This window comes from Mchenga conophoros, linkage group LG14, assembly GCF_057382185.1.
Source record: "Mchenga conophoros isolate Kocher_MC1m ecotype Shallow Benthic linkage group LG14, M_conophoros_male_GT1.1, whole genome shotgun sequence".
Classification (NCBI taxonomy): Eukaryota; Metazoa; Chordata; class Actinopteri; order Cichliformes; family Cichlidae; genus Mchenga; species Mchenga conophoros.
In genome coordinates, this window is record NC_140539.1 from 16,625,129 (window position 1) to 16,648,180 (window position 23,052).

At 41.5% G+C, this 23,052-nt stretch overlaps 1 protein-coding gene across 1 annotated transcript in view; it reads right to left on the bottom strand.

Moving 5' to 3' along the window:
- The window catches only part of clmpb (CXADR like membrane protein b), an 88,307-nt gene extending 67,642 nt beyond the window's left edge, over positions 1–20,665 (bottom strand). Inside the window, exon 1 of the mRNA XM_085245568.1 lies at positions 20,195–20,665. Coding sequence (XP_085101694.1) covers positions 20,195–20,243 — 49 coding nt within the window. The 5' untranslated portion in view covers positions 20,244–20,665. The remainder of the gene's footprint in view (positions 1–20,194) is intronic.
- Between the last annotated feature and the right edge of the window lie 2,387 nt (positions 20,666–23,052).

A 23,052-nucleotide genomic window follows, 5' to 3' on the forward strand; every position in this document is an offset into this window, starting at 1 on the left:
CGAGTATCTACAGCCTCTTGTAAAACTCGATGGAGACTATGTCATGGTTTGAGGTATTTTAGCCAGTGGTGTGGAAGAAAATTATGAATCCAGAAAGTGTCATCATCATCTAGAAAAATATTGTGCAGAAAAGGGTGTGTGCGTGTGTGTGTGTGTGTTTGTGTGTGTGATCTAAAGAAGAGTTTCAAGAAGACTGGAGAACTATTCCTGAAGACTACAATAAATTTAAATAAAGCTTGCCCAAGAGATTTCAGGCTGTGTTGAAAAATTTTGTTAGTTATACCTATTGCTGACTTTCAAGCTCATTACACTTCTAGAAACTATACATTTGCCTTATTTAGTATATTTTATATACTATTTGCACATTAAAAAAAATACACCTAGAAAAATACAAAAAAAAATGTCTGACTTTTGCACAGTATTGTAAATTGGCCAGTATCTCCTTTAATGTCATCTTCTGGGGGGCCAGACACTGCTCTCTTCATGTTCTGGTACCTGTGTCAAACTGACCCAACCTCTATGTCAAAGGCCATTACTGGTGACTAGGACTGATCTCCAGAGGCCAGACAATGTTCAGTAGAAAAACCCATGATGTCAAAGCCTGAAGAAGCAAAAGGCAGGAGTCTTTTTCCCCCCAGTTTACTATATTTAGACCCTTAAATTTCATCCTCTTCTCCAAAATGATGGGTTGGTGTTTTGATATATTGGCGCAATTGCAAGTGTATTTCTAGGAATGGTAAAAGTGGTGCTTTACTGCACAAGCAGATGACCTTGAAGGTCAAGCGCTTGACTATTATGGTATTTTCTCTGATACAGTATGGTCTTTACAAAATAAAGAGAAGTGACATTGACAAAACTGGATAGGAAGAAACTAATGGCGATATCAACGTACTAAAAGCCACACAGACTAGTAAGCAATCTGCCCTCACCTCCAACTGGTCACATGGCTTCCCCTCCCTAAGCCCAGTTCTGTTTGAGTTTTCTTCCTGTTAAACGGGTGTTTTTCCTTCCCACTGTCTCAGGGGGTCGTACGTTTTCTCTGTATTATCATAGTGTCAAAGTTCTCTGAGGTGGTTATTTTTATGATTTGGCATAACAATAATATAGATAAAATTGAATTGAACTGAATCTATATTAAATATTCATAAATGCAGACTTGCATGATATACAGAGAAAAGCACATAATACATAACACGTTCACAGTGAGGTGCAGATGCTAAAATCAGGGACGTTTGCTGGTCTGTACTGTATGTGAGCTCATAGGCAGAGTTGCCGTTTAAAACAATAATCCACACGTATTCCCTCACTGACACGGGGATGCATTTTAATCACCTTATTTGCATTCTCTGAAGTCAAATATGCTTTTGCTGAGGATTTATTACAGGTTCACTGCTGACTGCAAGGGATACAAAGATCTTTGGCCCTAAAACACACACACTTTTACTCAATAATGCAAACCTATTTGTTCGTGCGCAAATCTCTATTGTATAATATCTGTGGAGCATCTGGCCCTGCACGGTGCAGTAGTAAATAACCCATCCCTTTGAAGGGAGGGACCTGCTAATGAAGTCAACTGTATGCCACTGCACTGCGTAACTCAGAGGCTTGCTGGCTACATTGCAGGACTCCCACACACCAGGGCACTGTGCTTTGCTTCACTAGTGTCTCATACCGCAGCGACATAGATTGATTCAGGAATATGAGCGATCATGCTGCTTTTAACTTGTCTGCTCTCCTCTCGCTTTTGCTCTGTCTCTCCATATGGCAGAGATAGCTTTGAATGCTGTGATTAGAAGTCAGCTGATAGAACTGGGAATCAGAAGGGGATGCAGATGATGAAGACAGATAAAAGAATCCTCTCCAGTGTAGGGGCCCTCCTCCTTAATGCGTGCCACACTATCATCTTGATGTCTTTGTGCTGGAACATTGTTCCCTAGTTTGGAAAATGAGGTAAATCGGATTCAGAAAACAAGTGGATTAACTTAATCACCCCTCGGCTTTGACAATGACCTTCGCTTCTCTGGCATAATAAGGATTAGTTAGAAGTGGAAGGACATATGCCATGCAAAAGAAAAAGATTATAGTTCTCCCATGACAGGATGATTGAAACGTGCTATTGCTTCATGGTGAGAGACCGTGATAAGAGGCCATGGAGCCGTGCATCATAAGACTGGGATATGTGATATTCAAAAGAAAACTGCAAGTGATATTTGCAACCCAGTACTGTGAAATGCGTTCGGTGTGGCTTTTTCAGACAGAAATCAGCTTTTAGTGTATTGAAATGTACATAAACACATTGAAGCAAGACAATAGAAAGGTTTACGTTTACATTTAGGCTATTGATTTCATGCAGGCTAGCATACATTCTCCATGACTCCGGCCATTATTGGGAGGGAAATGGCATAATATTTCTCATAAACCAAGCTACATTATTGATTCCCGACCAGGAAGGAAGTTATTCTCAGGACTGTATGAAAGACAATACAGGCACAGGGCATTATAGTCGACGAGGTCATACAACTTCATAATAGGTGTTGACCTGTGGCCTGACTTTTAGGAAAGGTGGGGTCATTCGGGAATAAAAAGTCCCCAGGAAAGCTGCTACAGGCAACTAGAGGAAACAAGATCTTCAGTGGAGGAGGACGGATGGCAATTGATCTCCAGCAACAGAACAGGGTGATCAATCATCACCATCACAGCATGTCCTACCAGAATACTTCAGCTCTGGAAACGGATCCTTTTAAAAGTTAAAAAAAAAAACAGGTTTGGCGGACAGACAGAGAGGGGACAGTGTGCTGACGTGAGTTCAGTGAAGGACGAGGCTGTCCTCCGCTGCTGTTGTTGTTGTTGGGATCAGGATTTATGCTATTGTTGCTATTGTCAGCCGGAGAGGGGTTATCTATGAAAGGAGGCTTATTGAGGAAAAGCTGCGTGTGTGTGAGTGTTTGTGTGCATCTCTTTTGATGTATCAGTAAATCTGCGAAACTACGGTGAATGCGCTTGTGCGTGTGAAGTGTCAGGACGAAGGAGGATGGCGGGGGAGGTGGGGCGCAAACATTTTTTTTCCTCTCTTCTTCCAGTCTTCCTCTGTTCTTTCCCTTCTCGCCTCTCTCGCTTTATTTATTTATTTTATCTCTGTGTGTCTCACATCCCCCTCCTCCTCCAGCAACAAGGAATGACATTAAAATGTGGCGAACACGGTTACATAATGGGAGCTGGTAGGTGAGCTACGTCTGCATGCATTTATCTGCTTATCACTGTCTGCGCTAACAGTCTGTGCTATTTGTCGAGTAGTGACATCTCTCTGTGTGTGAGTGTGTTTGAGTGGGAATTGTTGCTATTTGTTTTTATCACCCGTGTGCAATTTGTTCACAGGTTACCCTAATGCCCTTGGAAAGACTCTATCCTGAAATAGAAAGCATGCACTGTAAACCGAAGACATAAACACACACTCTGCCTTCCTAAATCTAGATGAAAAAGCAGGACTCCATCGTCCATCTATTGCAGCAAGATGCACCAATTTAGGGCTGAGAAAGATTGCCAGCACATAATTTTCTCTTTATCTACCATGCTTTCTTTCTGTTCCCCATTTTCCAACCTCTTGCTTGACTGTGCGTTTATTTCCCAGCATTGCTCAGAGTGGCTCACTCTGAGCAATGCCAGAAAGTTTGGCTAGTGTGTGCTAGTCCTGTACGACATGAGGAAATCTGTGAAGTGAAGTGGTGAGACCACTCGCACACAGCAGCACTGGCAATGGCATTGTCTCTTTAGAGGCAAGCGTAAACAAATTGATTGGGCCGCTATACTGCAGTTGCTCATGCTGACTCACCCTGTGCACCAGCAAGAGAGAAACGCTGGGCACAGGGAACCCAGGACACTCATAAAGTGGTCTCATCTTTCCCTTTCTCTACCCCATTTGCTACCCCTCCTCCACCCTTGCCAAGGTTATCCAGCGGGAGGTGAGAGTGGAAAAGGTAGCAGTGGTCGGGGTAGGGAGAGGAAGAAAAGATGACAGGCCACCTAAAGCAGCTTCACTAAGCAGCCGTGGACATCGCAAGGCCCTTCAACAGAGCACTTCCTCTGATTAGTAATCTGTCCCTGTGGATATGGCGTGTAAACCTGACAGCGAGGGAGCGTGTCTGAGACCGTTAGAGGGATTGTTACTGCACCATCTTAAGCTGGCTGTTTGGCTGGAGGGGGGTAACGACGTGCGGCAATGACGCTGGGGGCGGATGCACCATTTTTCTATTCCAAAATGAGCCCAATGTCACCGTAACAGTGCAGCGCTCCTCCGAGGGCATCGCAGGCCAGGGGGGAAAATGATGGATGAGTTGCCAAGCAGCCTCTCCTGCCTCACCACTGTGTACACACACACACACACACACCCTCGCACATAAACTCAAACATGCATTCAAAGTCAGGGAAATGCACTGACAGTATACTCACACGAAGACAATGCGTACCGTGCAAGATGTTCACAAAAAGGCTTCTGCAGATATACACGGTTTCATGCACACCTGCACAGGTACAATACACATACACACACACCAATATGCTCACGCCAGGCCATCTGGAGATACACACACTCACACACACATACAGACACACACACACAAGCACACACTCTGAGTGATTTATTTGTGTCCACATGACTAATAATTAATCACCAGGATGTAAACACTCCAGATGTGGATATTTACAGGAGTTATCAGTAACACAAACGCACACATGCATTCCTAGAGCCCATAGCACTAGCTTCATTAGGACTGCAGCCCCGGCTAATACCATAGGATCAATGATAGATATTCTCTCTCCCTTTCTTCTCTTTCCTCCCACCTCCTTTATGTCTCTGACCCAAAAGCAGCAGTGCGCTGCCATGCAGAGAATCCTGCAGCATGTGTTCCTTCTGTGACCGAGCAGTGGCCTCCAATAAGGCCCTCAGGTCATCCCATAGCTATTACCTCTCCGACACATCGCACCAAACACACACACAGCCCACTATTCAATGGATTACCACTTATGAGGGTTAGGAGTATTACATTTAAAAGCAATTACCAAAAGAGCTGATTACCTGCAGAAAATTGTAGCCGCTAATATGGCAAGGGTAGTTAATTTATTACAGACTCCTGAGTTTAAAGTTAAATAAGGATAATTTAAATCTACTATTTCACAATACACAAGGAAACGCCACAATTTAGATGCCACAGTTGTACTGAGCAATGCAATAACTCTGATCTTATTACTGCATATTTACAGTAACTGCAACAGATTACAGATGTCATCTTTTTGGAATCAGATTACTTTAATTCCATTACATCTAATCAAATACTCTGCCTCAGCCCTGCTGAGCTCACAGAAAACAGCATCTTTGACAGTCTTCATGCAGATGCAGGCCTACGCGGGCAGTGAAGGAGAAATATGGTCGGCCTCTGGTGAGTAAGGCACGTATAGCTGAGTGGCCATCCATCACGCCCCTGCAGCGGGGAGCTATGCAGGCGCTGTCTGCTCAGACCCCCTCGTCTCATAAGAGGAAGTGGGGACTAGGAAGAGACAGGACAGTAAGAGAAAGGGCTCATAAACATATTCCGCCTGGAAGGGGGAGGGTGCCATGTGAAATCCTCTGACATCGGGGTTGGAGGAAAAATGTCTGGCCTCTTAGATTGATGGACTAAGCTTCTGAGCGTGTAGTGTTTTTCCTGCAGCCCAATACACAAGGGTGTACGCCTATGATTACACGTAGTCAAGCCCCGGCTGGGAGTGGATGGTGGCTACAGTCCAAATATTAGGATTAATGACCATGCTGGTAAGTCTAGTGAAATATCAGTCATGCTTCTATTGCGTTCCAATGCCATGCAGGCAAACACTGGCAATGTAGGAGAACATTTGGAGTCTACCAAAAAAAGAAAGAAAGAAAGGCATCTATTTGTTTTTCTGCTCTTCACTCAAATATGCTTTAGCTATGGCAGGAGTGATAAATAAACAATAAGTAGGATTACTTGAGCTCAACTACAGGTGTGTTAAACAAAAATCAATACATAAAATAATGAAGGCTTGCAAAACCTACATTCTGCTGCTCATGCTAATTAATTCAGATAATAATGTGTGCAGTAATACATCGAAATGTCCACCCACAAGACAGGGCGGATTAAATACCCTTCTCTAACCCCTACAGCATAACCTCTATTCTCCCTTCCACTGAATCTGAATTTCGATTATATGTGCTGAAACAGGAGTGAAATATGGAAATGAAGGCGATGTTAGAGTGGGCGGTGCTCTAACCATGTCGCAAGGAATGCTCAATGCAATAACTTTTGATAATAATCAAAAATAAGCCGATGCAGTTGCATTGTGATTTCCCCAAAGACTCGGTGTAGTACAGTTACCAGATGACAATCAAGCGCTAACTTGCATGTCAATGGTAAAGGTCTCCCGATCGGGCGCCACAGGGGCGAGTGACAGAGCTATTGATGTCACCTCAGAAAAACTGTGCCCTGGTCTATCTATCTTAGCACAGGACCGCCCGCTTTAGATAAATGACAGCGCAGGTATATGCATGGAGCCAAAGGTTAGTCGTATCATTTGCCTCAATCTTGTTGTAACAAGACTGCTTTAAATTGTCCCTCTAACCCGTTGCTCTACATACTAAATACCACCAAAGCATAAAGTAAACGTTTAATGGCTTGTGCTGTAACCTCATCTGCAGTAGGCCTACAACTCAAGCATGTATTTTTCCAGCGAGACAAAAAAGAAAGTTTCATGTGCTTTCAGGGTAAATTAGTATATTTTGCTGAAAAGGCATGTAATCTGTCATGCTTGGTGCTTTCAGCATGCAGCGAACACATGTGGCCAGCTGCCAATGCAGATTGTTGCTTACTGTGCTCTTTTTGTGGTGCCCTTGCCACTATGCATCTTTAGTGTCCTGTAATTGAAAACCGTCACCTCTGTGACGGTCCTGCAACTTCGGGGGCACCCGTGTCTCACGCCATGCATGGCTAATCTCTCCGTATTGATCAGGTCACGTGATGAAAGGCAGATATGTTATAGCCAACAGCGAAACCTGCACAAGAAGGCTGAAATCTGATGCTAAAAGGAGCCTTAGTGGTCCTTCTGCTGTAACATGGAAAATGTACAAATGCCTGTGTGGCTTATGCACACACTTTTGCATGCCGACATAAGTTCTTTGGAAATCTTGCCTGATATCTTGTGGCAGCCCCATACTGTAGATGAAGCTTCAGAAGACAAGCATTGATTTCAAACAAATCTACTCAGACATCTCCTCTTTCTGGTTCGGTACACCTTTCCGCTGCTAATGAGCAGCCATCTTTATTCCCTACCGAGTAAGATGTTCTTTTTTTCATGCTTTGTGTCAGGGAATACTGGCGATTCATTACCAGGGAGGAGAGATGGAGGAGGGAAAAAAAGGAATATGATGGTTAAGCCTGAGCTTTAAGACAGACAACGACGTCCCTTAATCCCCTCTGAGCAGCCGTAAGCCTTCGGTTATCACTCGTTAGAATTGTGCATCCCTTAAACACATTAACTTAGGCCCTAACGCTGGCCCCTTTTGTATGACACAGCAGCTACTCATAGCAGACAGTCAGTAGGCTAAGAGGGCGTAAACATGCTAATTGCTGTCAAACACATTTAAATGGGTAGCAAGGATGTTTTTAATGCATGCAGCACATTTCACAGCAATCAACATTATCCTAGACAGTGCTCAAGGAAGCCACAATTCCACACTGCCACTCAGATGTGTCAAGAATGGGAATCAGGTATGAGCCTCACACACTGACAGCTTCTCTATCAATGATGTATGCACGTGGTTGTATAATATGTCTTTGTGTCATACATGCATCTGGATTGCTCTGATTATCAGCATACAGGTTCAAAAGACAGAGAGAACCTTTGAGTCTATGATCAGTTCCTCACTCTACTCCATTATGTACTAAAATAAAACTCCGAACACGACATACACCACCCCTGACAACAGGATGCAGTCTATTAGAGGTGTTAGAGTCATTCAGTCTTCCTTTTTTCTTCACAAATAAGCCATACTATAAAAGAAACATGGCAAATAGAGTTAGGTATTTGAACAAATATACCAGCTACATATCATTTGTTGAGTCATTGCATTTTTACCAGTCTTTTCCTAGGTGAGTAAGTTGTACGTTAGCTTAGTTTTGCTAATGTAGTAGCATAGCAACTACAAGGTAGTCCTTCCATTTCGCTTTGTTCGCTTAGGTTTGAGAGTAGCGTAAAGGCGCCTACGAAGAGTCTTATTAGAATAATTGTATAGATATATAAATTCTTTTATTAATTTGGCAGGTTAGAACATTTTAATATGTTGACCAACCTTGTATCAGGGTTTGATCACTGTGTTTCCAAAAGAGGCAACTTGCCCCACAGCAAGAGGGTCCTGAGTTCAATTCCACCATCAGGCCAGGGTCTTTCTATTCACTCCATATGTTTGCATGGGTTCTCTCCGGGTACTCTGGTTTCCTCTCACAGTCCAAAGATAAGCAGTTAGTGCGGTTAGGTTAACTGGAAACTCTAAATTGCCCATAGGTATAAATGTGAGTGCGAATGTTTGTGTCTCCCTATGTGTTAGCCCTGAGACAGACCAGCGACCTGTCCAGGGTGTACCCTACCTCTCGCTCTATGATAGCTGGGATAGGCTCCAGCCCCCCCGCGACCCTGATAAAGATAAGCAAAAGAGAATGGATGGACGGTTGGAACTTGATTCCTAAATAGTGCCCACTGTGTTTTTTACATTATTTTAACAAATGACCAAATTTATCCTACCCAATTTCCACCACAGCTTCACAACAGCTTCCGAGTATAGCTCAAACATTATTTTAACCTAGTGTTTTTCTTCAATTTCCATTTGCCACCATTCAGTGCACTTAGATAAACAGAGCCTGATGGTGCTTGTGATCTCCAGCTGTGCTGTGGGTCACACTGACAAGGGAGAACCACAAGGAATGGAAGACCATTACAACAAAGGAGAGCTTGTTATATATTCTGACTGCGGCATGGCTAAGATGCTTGGTGTTTGCTGAGACAGCAGATGACTTGGCTTGCTCTCTCGGCCCCTTGCTCAACCAACACAGGATAGACTTAATTGCCTCATTAGCAAAAGGGCCAGCGACGAGTCGGCCTCTTCCACATTGTTCAATGTCAAGAGTGCAACCGAGAGGAAAGGTTAATAGAGTAAACAACATCTCCCTCTTCTAAATAGAAAATTTTGTTTATTTTTCTACTATGATGGGTCAGTGGCCAAAAGCTTTATTTCATTCCACACTGACAGATTTTTAATGTAATCTTATCTGCATATTGCATATAGCAACCTTCATTATTCCTAATTTCTGAGTACAACACAGCTCGCTGTAGCTGTGTGGTAACTCCCAGTGCTGCCTTTTTTTAAAGCTTGGTCCCGTCTAGAAAGCAGAGTCATCACGCCAACTTTAATTATTTTAAGAGCTTGAATTTGCAAACTCTGCTATTTCCTCCTCCTCAGCTTCTTTGGATCCCAGACAGCAAATCAAGCCAAATGCTATAGCACTCTTGATTTCCCTATTGAAGAAAGACATAGCATTAAAAAAAATAGGGTTGATGCTGGGAGAAAAACGGAAAGTCCAAAATAGAAAAAAGCTACATGCTTAAGAATTTTAAGAGAGACATCAAACTCGAAGTGCAGTTTTCGCTTGCTACTACAACAGTTTTAGACACTTAAACACTTCCATCCAGCAACTACAATAAGACAAGTTTCATACAAAATGTGACAGTTTGGACAACATTGCCAAACCATAACAGGCATCTTGAATGCAGTCCTAAGCCCCTGTCTGTTTCTTAGCAAGAGATGTGGTACTCTGTAAGTTGAGCCTGACAAACTCCATGACAGACCAGGCTAAAGAGGGCCGCACTCGGGGAAACTGTAGAAAATGTCACAAATGGCAAATGGCAAATGGCAAAAACATAATTTTTGTTGAATGAGCTCTGCATTGGCTAATTGCAGGGTTGTTGTGCTGCAGAGCACTCGGGTATATATGTGGCTATGCAGCAGTAGCAAACATAAAAACTTTCCACACTGTTCTCTTTATATCTATACAAAGCCATATAGTTGCTTTCCTGGTCCTGGAAAAAATATAGAGGCTGTTAAGATGTAAATGTAACATTTATACTTTAGATACCTTTAGGCTGTGGACTCTCCCTCCTTTGCTGCAGGGCAGTTTATAGGAGAGTGTACACACACACACACACACACACACACACACACACACACACACACACACACACACACACGCACACACAGAAATATGTACAGCTAAACATCTGCATGGGCAGTATAGCGTAAAGGCTCCATTTCATCAACAGGTCAAGTCTAACGAGTCGGAAAAAAAGGTGGTGGTGCCATCTGTTCTGAACTACTTTGCCGGGAAGGGGGGAAAAGAGACGGGAGGGCAAGAGGGGAAAAAAGCTTTTTCAGCACTGACATCATGCTGTACCCTGACCACAGCCTGAGTGCCTGCATAAGTTACTTTATCAAAAGTGAAAACAACAAAACTTCTCAACCTTTTCACCCGGTAAAAGGCTCTGGGTGCTTAAATCTGAAAATACTGACTGCAATGCAATCAGCGGTATTATATACTTAATTTGTGGACAATGGAGCAGCTGATGAATGATATTCGGTTTACAATGTTTTCGCTGTGGTATGAAAGACCAAGTGGCCGGCATTGTGGTTGGATAATGAAATCATCCATCACGCAACATCCACTGCAGGAGAACAGGACTGCCAACCCAAGCCTGGACCCTAATTATGGAATTTTACAGTTTCTACTAAAGCGCAATTACACAAGGTGAGGTTCTGATGACAAGGGATTTTATTCCTATGAAGAATTATCAGCAGAATTGCATATTATAAAGAGCTTTAAAAGGTCATTTCCAAACTTTTGTTACAGTCCATAAAGAGATTAAGGCCACTGTTTAAACTTACTAAAGTTACAACTTTCTTGCCTCCCTGCTGATATAAAACTGTCCTAGATCTCAGCTGGACAGTGGGCAGAGATCTGACTTCATGCTATCATCCACTAAGGGAGGAAGGGATCCTCCAGATGGTGCTCAGGTCTCGTGCAGGTAACCACTTTTTTCTTATGCCTCTCTAATCAATGACCATCGAATTCTCACTGTCTCCAACAGCATCCATCTTTGGGTCTTTCCTGGCTGCGCTGTGATGACCAAGCGCAGGTGAAGATAAATGTCTGAAGGGCAGAAGGGCCTCTGCTGATTAAAGCAACGAAGGCTTTAGGGAAGACTGGCAGGCAAAAGAGGAAATGGAGTGAGACAAAGGAGCGTGCGCATTCAAAACACCTAATGGAGTGTCCTGCTTGCTGGGCTACTCGACTGCTTCAAATTGAAAGGAACGGCAGGCGTCTAACTAGAGCGACGTGGAACATTTCCTCCTGTTCAGTCAGTCAGAAAAGTGTGAGAAGAGGGTGGAAAGAAAAACTCACTTAGGATCTCATTGTTTGGCTTAGTGCAAGTTGCTTTCATTCATTTGCAGTCAATTTGTGGAATTGAATTACAGCCGAACTCCACGCAGAGAGAAAGGCAAATCAATATTTTGTGCATTGGTGACACGCTGGAATTAATTCATATACATTTCAGAATTGAAAAAAAAAATCCTCTCTGATTTATGTAGATTTATGGAGATGATTCCCTGTGGTCATAGTCCGGCTGTGCTCTCTTGCTGATTCCCATCTAAGCAGCATGATGCCATTTAAACTTACAAGTTGGAATCTGGACACAATAATCAATAATCACAGTGTGACATGAGGCACCACACACACTGGGTTCTGACAGGTGCACCCCATGACCAATTAAAGTAAGACTGGTAGGAAATGATCAATTATTGGCAGACAGTACACTGGAAATGGAACCATGCGCGAGACTTGTCCAAAAATGAAGACTTCCGAGCGTTCGGTCGAGGTCCAGTCTTTTGAGTAAACAAGTTATATGAAACCAATAAATTCACATGTTGTTATTTTCAATCATCCTAACAAGCTTCCAGGTGACTTTGGTGAGGCATGGATGCTTGACCGCTGTGTGCTGATAATTGCTTATAAATGTTTAATCAGTAGTGTAACTTTATTTTCTTTGAGTAAGTGTAAGCCCTGTCCCAACCTGCTTGAAAATGAAAGGCAGCTGAGCAATAGGCTTTTTTAGCAGTTTATTTTTCTGCACAGTTGGATTGCACAGCTGCATAGAAAACAAGAGATATACCTGGTTTCAGAGACAGAGAACATAGATCAAAAGCATGTTCTGCTTAGAGAAGACAAGCATGCCAGCTTTATTCCGCGCTGCCAGTTTTCACTAAGGCAGAAAGCACTTGAAAGCACCACAACAGTGCTGGGAGCTCAGAGATGATAGCATCTCAACCCCCACCACTGATAAACAAATCATTTTAAATGGTGTTTTTGCAAGGTGTGTGGATTTTGATTGCAGCTGAAGAACGCTTGATTGGCAATAGGCCGTATCCTGCTTCTAGTACTGTCAATAGCCGCAAAGAAATTAATATCAAGACAGACCTTCCGTGTGGTGAATCAATGGGAGACACTTCTTTGCTCCACCTCACCAATCGCATCAGTGTTTATCTCAGCTTTGTTCACTCTTTGATCTGCCCGCTGCTTACATAACACAATCATAGACCTTGATTAAAACATTTATGCTCACAAGCAGCAAATCACTTCAGATTTTCCAAGAAATTATAAAGCTAGTAACCGAGTTAGCTTCATTTACTTTCACAGTGTATCACTTCTGCAAATGAGGCAAGAATCCTCCCTTTGGAGCAAATGGCCACGGTAGAATAGATCACAGATTGCTGAGAACAACACAATGTTTCCAACCACTCATTCACTTTCCTACACATTTTCTCCCTATCAGAATTATGTGTGTGTGTGTGTGTGTGTGTGTGTGTGTGTGTGTGTGTGTGTATATATATATATATATATATATATATATATATATATATATATATATATATATATATATATAACAATTCTGTAACTGTAACTTCGGTCGTTGCTGTGCTTTTTTTGGAAATCGAATTTCCCAGAGGAACCCACCCGAGGGATTAATAAAGTTCTATCTTATCTTATCTCTTATCTTATAGTTTATTCAAATTTTAAACAGCTTGCTTCATTTTTGTACAATCTGATCCTGATGTGGCAAATCTGCAACCCGTTTTTACAACCTGTTCTCACTTTAAAGACATTTCATACTGACACTTGGTCAGAACCTGTAATGCTTTTGATAAATCTTCACCATAATTTTCTACAAGTTAGTTTGACAGAAATGGTCACTGTCATTGGATGTGTAACTTTGGTAACCAAGGATGTGTTCGAGATCATGGATGGAGGCCATCCATCACTATTGCTTGTTAAGCAGGTTAAAAGGACGAGAACGTGTTTTCTAACAAAGTGGCAGTATTTACTAAAAGTGCTGTACTCTCATTTCTTTATTTTTTGGTAAATAATTGGGAAGTAGGTGTGATAATTTACTGAGACATGTGCAAACATAAATGCAAATACAGCATATGAGGCAAAACAATATATTTAGAATTCTAAGGAGCCTTTGGTATGAACACCTTTAAGCAGGAATGGCTCTCCAGGCTTCTTGAAGGACATTCAAAGCTCTCCTTTGGATGTTGGCTGCCTTTCTCTTCTCTGTCAAGATGATCCCACACTGCTTCGGTGATATTGAGGTCTGGGCTCTGTGGAAGCAAATCCATGACTGATAGTGATCCAGTGTGTGTTTTTCTGTCCAGGTATGCATTTACTGCACTGGCAGAGTGTTTGGGATCACTGTCGTGCTAAAAAATGAAGCCTTTGCCAATCAGATGCTTTCCAGATAGAATTGCATGGTGAATTAAAATGTGACTGTATTTTTCTGTGGTCATAATTCCATGGATTTTAACAAAGATCTATAATATCATGCAGTTCCAGACGATGAAAGAGCCTCCACTGTGTTTTACAGATGGCTGTAGCTACTCTCTCCTGACTACCTTTGTACTGACGACAGTTTGAACCAGAAATTTTAAATTGTGATTCGGAACTGTTGCAGCTGATTAGCAGTCCAGTTCTTGTATCATTTGACATACCTCGACACACTGTGACAAGCATTATTTTTGCTATTTTTTCATAGATTCAGCTAATTCGGCTAATGTTTTTACACAAGTCTGCTAGTAAACATACACCTAAAGAAACAATTCATTATTTGAAATGTTTTTGCTCTAACTTGTCTGTTATGTGAGGACACAGTATTTACTGTATGCTGATTCATGAGTCAGTGTTAAGCACTGACTCATGGTGACTAAGCACTGACCATTCCTTGGTCAGGAACAAGGAATGGAGTGAAAAAGCAAACCTTTAGAAATCCTGGAGAAACATCTGGCTCCTTGGAAGCCAAATATAAAGAAATGAGGGGTGGCTCAAGAATTTTGCACAGTACTATAAAAGGATGTTCAAAAGAGCAAATCTGTTTATCAGCAGATAAGTCAGCAGAATATGGTGTGGTGCAGAGGAAACAAAAAAGGGTCATGCTAATCGGTTGTGGGAGCAAGCTAGGCTGTTGCTACTTTAATTCACTGCTAACATGATCATATGAAATATGCATGCTTAGCACTAAAATATTGTATTGTTCACGATGGCTGCAGGTTAAAGAAAAAGCATGGTTAACTAAATCTATATACTTAGGTCAGCTGGTGAGAGAGCTATGTGAAGTGGGGTCAAGTGATGAGGTGAAGGGTTATTTTGTAAGGTGAACGCTGCCTTGAGCTCATCTAATAAGACACTTGATCAAAATGACAAAATGAGTTATTGATTTTTTGATTTATCAATTCAGATGCACCCCTTCCCCAAGGTGACATCTGGTCCAGCCTGTTGTGAAACAGCCAAAACAAAAAACCTGTGGAGGCGTTCCTGGTTTCAGTACTGCTTTCAACAAATGATGAGTATACAGAACGAATCTGGATTGCACAACACACTTTAGGCAAACATATTCTTGCTGCGTGCTTGATTCCAACATGTTCTTGAGATTTGTTTGCCTCATGGAGTTCACTGGTAAATGGTCGGGGTGAATCCTAGCTATTCAGAGGGCAAGTTCTGAATCCCAAAGTTTTAGTTTAAACATTAAATACTCTAAACAATGCTGTGCTAAATACTGCAATCAAGTTGTGTCTCATTCTTATAGCCACTGTTGACTTTTTCAGTAAATAACAAAGACCACAATCTTTCCCTATCCCTATGTGACGGGAGTTCCTTTAACATAACCATAAATAAGATTTAAGCTGGTTTAGTTGTTATGAATGGATATTGTAAAAGAAGATCAAATGGTTGCAGTAAACAAGTAAAGAACATGGCTAGAGCACATTTTCTTGCCAGATGCAAACATTAAAAATAAAAGCAGATGCAGGTGGAACGATTATGTTTCCCGTAAAGTGTATGTGCTTTTGCTGTTTTATTTTACAGCTACTCTCCTTTTCACCCCCTAATTGCGATGGTTCATTTTCTTCCAATTTGTTAATCAACTGATCAAAAAAATGTTTAAGCCCTAAAAGCTCATTTGCAAAATATTAGCGACTTAATAGAAGAAAATATTTCCTCCACTCAGTAACCAGATTCACTTTCCTTTAAAATGTGTCACAGCTCACTCAATCTGATCATCCTGACTATCAGTGGAGTCTTGACGTTCATTAATACTGCTGTTCAGCCCAGCATAGACTGCACATGTGTCTCTGGTTAATGTGAACGTGAGCTTCTCCAGAACATCTGTCATAGATTAGCAGTAAAGTGAAATAGGCAGTTCCTGTTCATACGTTCCAAAACAATCTGGGAGTAATTTTCCCAGTGACGGATGAAAGGGGCCGGGTTTGTGTAGGTCAGAAACACTACACAAACCCACCTCTGTCTACGCATGTGTGTTTCATTTTGCAGGACGCAAGCGACAAACGGCTCGTGCAGAATAACGACCGGGTGGCTCGGAAATTGCGGGTGTGGTGAAACGAAGATGAAGGAACTGCCAAACAAAGAAATATTGTGGAAAACTGCAGACGATTCCAGCGGTACAATCTTTGTATATTTTTCCTTCGGATGTCTTCGGTTTCAGTGAAAACACAAACCTGCCTCGATCCTCCAGGAATAAAAGCACTTACTGTACAAAGCAGTTAGACTTTCACCTACAAACGCTCTCATTCAAAGCGTGGCATTCGGTTTGCTGCGACAGAATAGAAAGACCTTCCAACTAAAAGCACCACAATCAATGAAACATGAAGAATCCCCCCAGGTACAAAAAGAGGATGGCTTGTTATTCAGGGAACCATGCTGTCATTTAAAGGCCATACACATCAGAAGGAAAGTGCTTGGAAGGCAAATCAGTGTTTGCTAATGATATGGTTCAATTGTTTTGAGGACAGCAGGACCTCTGCACTCATCTGTAGGCCTCTTCAGTCACCATTGTTGCAGGTTTTGTATTCCAGAGGGCTCTGCCCTTGATGAGCCAGTCAGATTCTGCATTTTTGTTTTGAGTAATACAATCCTCTCTGGATGGAAGTGTTTTTACACTTTGTTCTGCATGTAAAATAACTGACATTGTAGGTGCAAGGGAAGTCATTCAACAAAAAGCATTGGTACAAAATTTCCTTCAACAGCTGCAACTACACTTTACTGTAAGTCCTGCATTCGCGCTAAATGATAGGGATTTTTACACACACTTTGTGTAAAATCACACTAGTCCCAATGTGTGAAACAACTAAGAAAATTAACTGAACTTGGTAATTCAAGTAAAATTGAAAATAACTGAATGGTTTATGCTTTAAAAACATGAGATTAGTCTTCATGCAAGTAAGAAGTCAAACATCACACAAGTTCAAGTCCTGCAAAGCAGAGCTTCCAGAGTCACCACATATCCCCCCCCAAAAAAAAACAAAAAACAAAAAACAAAATACCTTCAAAGCTGAAAATATAGAACGGGGATGCCAAATGATAACACTGACGCACGACATGAGTCAAAAGAAGATCAAAACTAAGCCTTAATGTATGGTAACTAGACGTCAAATATCGGAACGTCTTTGGGTGTGCAGGAATGTCAGAAGTCTTTGGCAGGGTGTGTGTGTGTGTGTGTGGGAGTGTGATTCAGGCACAAACACATCAAGATGTCACTTCATAACCTCTGGCTCAGGAGGCTCCTGTCATCTTCACATTTCAGAGATCCTCTGCCTACCCCGGCAGACATGCTAAATATAGAATGGGACAGAATTTCTGTTTGGAGCCACTGCTCTCTTTATCTACATCACACACTAGCATACTTGCATAGGCACTGCCATCTTCTCAGTGTTATACTGTATGAATGTGGACATCAGCACACATCTTAATGCTAAGAGCCTGCTGTACTGCAGTGATCACATTGCAGTTTTCTTAGACACTGAGGCCCAAAAGGCCATGCAGGAAAAAGAAAAAGAAGCAAAGGTGCTAAGGTTCGGCTCTCATATAAAAGCTAATCATACTTTCAAATTAGATTTCCGTCAAGTGACTTAGATTGTGTTATTACTTTTTGGACAGTCATTTCACTTTCAAATTCCCCCCATTCAGAATCATTTAATCCTGGCACTGGGACAGACACGCAATCAATCACTGGTCTCCATTACCTGGCCAAATTGCCACGTGCCCTGTGCTCTTACTGAGTTACTTGATTTGTTCAGTTTTGTATGACCTTGTTCTGATTCTTACTTCACATCAGGAGAGTTACCGAAGGGAGCTATTGAACTCTCTGTGGCAATTAATTGTGCTACTTATCTGTAATGTGACCAGTGGATATTACATTTCCAACAGATATTAATTTAAGGATGTCTCAGGACTTGCGAAGCCAAATCCAAATTAAAAGAAAAGGAGCCCCTATTAATGACTATTGATCCTCTTTTAGAATAAAACAGCCACCTCCTCCCTCTGCTTGGCCTTTTAGTTGATCTTGAATTAATGCAGGCTATAAATTCAGAGGAAAAAAGTCCTTCGGTATGGTACAGCCAAGCAGCCAAGCTTGAAAAGCTGCATATCCCCTCGGTTGGGGGGTGGGTGAATACTCTTTTGGATGACTGATGGATGTTTTGTTCTTGGATGAGAGACGTGTGACCCCGGTTCCAACTGTATTGAACATGCCATCCAGTCACATCGCTGCACAAACTAGTTTTCTTTCCGTTGTCTTAAACATGACAAAGGAGGGGAAAAATACCTCACCATGGCAACAAGTCATTTAATACTCAAGGCGCAGTCATATGGTTATTTTAAGAAAAGCAAACAACTGCTATTATTTAGGGATAATGTGTAATGTTTTCGCCTTCTCCTGAATGAGCCGGTTGCATTATTTAAGATCGTCATTACCGGAAAAGCACTGCTGGTGTTATGATAATCTGCATGCTTAGCTTAAAATAGCCTACATCATTGCCCAGTGTTACAGAGTGCTTTTTGACCTAAACCTAAAATTTACTTGCATGCAGTGTTCTCTGCAGAGTCAGCTCCTTTAGTTTAACAGAGGATCAGTATGCATTACAGCGTACCACACTCTTTGGACTTGCTGGTCTACCAGTGTAAGCCATGACAGGTTAGCTTATCCATACATATCTCCATCCTTCAACTATCTATTTATTTTATACCAGGTCCAGAGGGACGAGGATCTCTCCACTGAACGCATTAGGCATTGGACAGGGTATTCCACAGACATATCACCACAATATGTCAGTGACTGAATAATGGGAGACGAAGATAACAAACTCTCCAAGCATTTACAAGCCTGCAGCACAAACCACATCAAGCATAAGCAAATAACATCAGTTGTATGTCTAAACTAATGGAATAGAAAATTAAAAACAAATGCCGAGGTCTTTTGATTTCTCTCCAGACTGCAATACGCAACAAGCAGCAAGCCACACAGAAACTACCAGAGCACGACCTCGGAACTCAGACCAGAGCGCACGAGCCGTGTGGATTTCTCCTCATATGGCTACACTCAACCAATCTAACTCTCAACCAGGGTGGGGGTTCAAAGTTTTTCTAGCACCCAGTCAAAGACAATTTTCAAACTTTAAAATCTTTTGTTAGTTTGTCTTTTCAAATCTGTGGCTTTCAAAACTAGTTTTCCCCTCAGTTACACCACAGGTGATGAGACAGCAGTGGGGTGAATAACACCTCGTATTGGCTGTCATTTTTAACACACCGTCCCGCAGTGCTAACTGTAACTTCCAGTCAGAGAGGTCACAGTGGAATTAAACATTCCTCATTGAGCTTCAGACCTGGAAACAGTTCCAGGCCCCCTCTACATTACAATCCCATAATATTAGTAACAGTAATAATAGAAGCAGGATTACTGTTAACACAGCAAATAGCAGTAGTGATAAAATCAAGCCTTGGAGACAAATGAAACTTCTGTTTCTATAAAATAAAAAGAGGTCCATCTATGGTTTATGATATAATAAAATAAGAGTAACAATTTAAAAAAAAAAGACTTTTTAGAGATCCTTTCAAGATATCCTATCCTAACAATTATCCTAACAAATCTAATCACTGACATCCAGAAGAGCTAGAATAGAGATCTTTTTTTAACCTAGTGTTTTCTTGGTGGTTACTGAAATTAATGAATTATTTCCCTTTGTTTAAATATGACAAAGGAGGTTTTTGTGCATCTGCTGCGGGCCTGCCTTTGAAGAAAATGCCAATACAAGAACGCGCAGGGTCAATAAATCTTGAAAGCAGATTTGAAGGGAGGGGTCAGGTGAACTTTTATCCCCTTCACGTTGCTTTAATTTGTCCCATTTTCGAGAGCTCCCAGCTTGAGAGAAAGCGCACGGTTGGCTACAGCGCGTTTGCGTTTTTGAAGATGAATCTAAATGTAAATGTAGTCATTTCTCACCCAAATCTTAAAGTGTCATAAGGGGGAAGAGAAAATAGACAACAGATATATTCTGACATCATTCTGAACCGAAGCTGTCAGATGTGGTCTTAACGACACGTGAAACAACGAAAGAGAATTATATTTAAATATATACGAAAAATGAACCTCGGTGTTCACATCCGCAATTTTCAGAGCAACACGCCTGCGCTGCTTTTACATAAATAAATCCGGTCTTTTAAAGAAATGGAAAGTGACTTACCCAGAAACAAAGAGCGAGAGATTGCAGACATCACGGCTCGAAATCCCATATGTAACGGAGCTGGAAACAATGCGCTCAGACTGCCTTCAAATTCATTCGGCTGACCTAAGCGCAAGCACAACGAAGCGGCACCATCAGCGAATTAAGGACCGAAATCAGAGATAAATAAATCTTCATTGAGCTTATGAGTCCAACGACATCATATGTTGCACACGCCCGACATATCTAAGCCTCCCGAGAAGAAAAAGGAGAAGAGGAGGAGGAAGAAACGAGGTTCTTTCTTTTCATTGTAATTTTGATCGCAGGCTACTTGGCGTCAAATCAAAGTTCCCTGGCTGTCTGGCTCTGGCGTGGGACGTGTTGTCTCAGAGTCCCCTCTGTCTCCTCCTCAGCAGTCACTCCTCCTATCCTCCTCCGCTGCACAAAATGCCAGAGAGGAGAAGGAGGAGGAGGAGGGAGAATAGGTGGATGATGATGAGGGGATGCTGAAGGATGGAGACCTCTAGAGTCTGAAGTTCTCTTACACATGCTTGAGCATCCGGCAACACACGCTCTGCTTGTTGGGTGGCTGGGAGTCGATAGTTAGGTGCAGCAGACAGGAGTCTGACAGGAATCTGTTTACGTATCACTGAATGAAAATCATGCAAGCTGAAAAATAGCTACACACAGTCCCATTAAACAAAACTGCATGTGAAGTTGAGACACTGGAATTATATTTTTGTATCTTTGATCTGTATATTAATGCAATATACAGTAAATGAACAATGCTCTTTGTAAGGCAGAATTCACCACCTGAGAACCAGAGTTTTGATAACAAAACTTTATCATTGCATTTTTTCCTTCTTATTTTTTTAACATAAGCCATTAACACTTAAAATTACAGCATTCTGCTCCGTATCAATAAAACACTGACTGGTTGGCACTGGTGTTTATTCCACTGAAGAGAAAAAAAAAAGGGACCAACAGGAAAAAGGGGCGTGATTAGGGTTCATGACTGTGTGACCAAACATTTAAAGGTTTACAACCAGTTATTAGAGACGAAAATAATTTAGAACTGGTATAACATGTCTTACTGTGTAGTTACCAGAAGTTAAATAGCAGCTAGACTATCTTTGTTATTATATTTTTCTGTGATGTTAATATTTTTCCACTTTAGATAACACCGAATGTCTTGAAAAGCTGCACCTTTATATTTGTGTCCCTTCTTGCTACGAGCCGCTGCAGAAAATGTCATGTGTCTTTATGAGAAATAATAAGGCTTGCGTGTAAATGAATGGCCTTCTCAATACAGTAATTTTTTAATTTTTTTTAAATCAGTGAAGCCAACATATATTTTAAGAGACTATAATATGCAGGCTATAATGTTTGTCCCATTTTCTCTAAAGCTTATTTTTCCTTGTATTCCTCATAACTACAGTGTTTCAAAAAACCACACAACGTTGTTGTTTTTTTTAAAATCTGCTATACGTATTTTACTTTTTTACAAATGTTCATATATTTGTGGGAAAGTTCTTTGTCTTTTGGTGATACTACAGCTACTATACTACATCATTATTTCAAATATTGCTGTCTTAAACTGTTTTTTGAGGATTTGGTGTGACTTTATAATAGGAACAGGGAAATCCAGAAGTCCACATGTTAAAGCCCCCAAAAGGTATGCATTTTGTAACTATATTATTCAGGCTATGATGATGTTATAATTAAAGGAATTAAATTTAAAGATTTGTCTGGAATCATAGGGCATATTTGTTCTCGTTTACCATGTTATATTTTGACCATGATCTGATTATTCTGTGCATCTTTACAAAACTGTCATCCCACACCCGGTACTGGCACCAGTTATATAAACAAGCAAAAAGAAAAAAAAAGGGGGAAAGCTGCTGTCTGTTGATGGTTGTTGTCAGACCTTGAGACAAATTAATCCCCCTCTTCTGTGTCTCAACAATCAGCCAAAACAACAAAAAAGGATTTTCACTCGCCTGTGGCCCCTGTCTTCTCTCTCTTCCCCCCTCAAGAGGCCTGCTCTTCAGCACCAGCCTTCCACCATTCCTTTCCGTTCCAATAACTAGATAGCTTGAAACAATGTTTCACACGCACAAGTAGACACGCACAAGTAGACACGCACAGACACACACACACACACACACACACACACACACACACGCTTCTGAAAAAAGAAGAACAGAAAAGAAGATATGTGCACAGAAAGCAGAGGATGAGACTCAACAACATAATTCCAGATGTTGTGAGAAATAGCGGTAGTGGTTAAACTGAGGTCTTTAGTGTCGCGTGTCCCTTTTGTCTCTCTTCCCTGTTTGCATTCTCTTTCTCCTGCTTTTCCATGAAAAGAAAAGAAAAAAAACATCCCAGTTTCATCACAGCTCTTTTCTGCAGAGGTCAGTATTTACAGAAAGTGAGCAGCATGCACTGTAGTGAAATACAAAAGCAAGGAATCCTCGGAACTGATGCAATATTAGCAGTGTAACTGATGGATCGCCAGGTTCAAAAGACACATTTCACCTGCAGTGACAACAGTCCTCCTGGATTCTTAGTCCAGATAAACACACTTGAATGAAAATGCACCTGACAGCCAACATATATCAGTTTTCCCCTTTTAAAATGAGTCTTTCTGCACAAAAATGAGATCTGGAAGCAGAGGAGAGTATGTGGCTGTAGAATACATTAAACAACAGTGACACTATCATTTCAAATGAGGAGCTTTGTTATGTATAAGCTGATGACAGCGCAACATGAGGTATGAGGGCATATCCTTTGTTGACAGTAGCGATTGTGCAATAGGTTACTTTGTCTTGCATGCAGTGTAAATTGTGCCACGGAAGGCAACCTGTCTGTGTTTG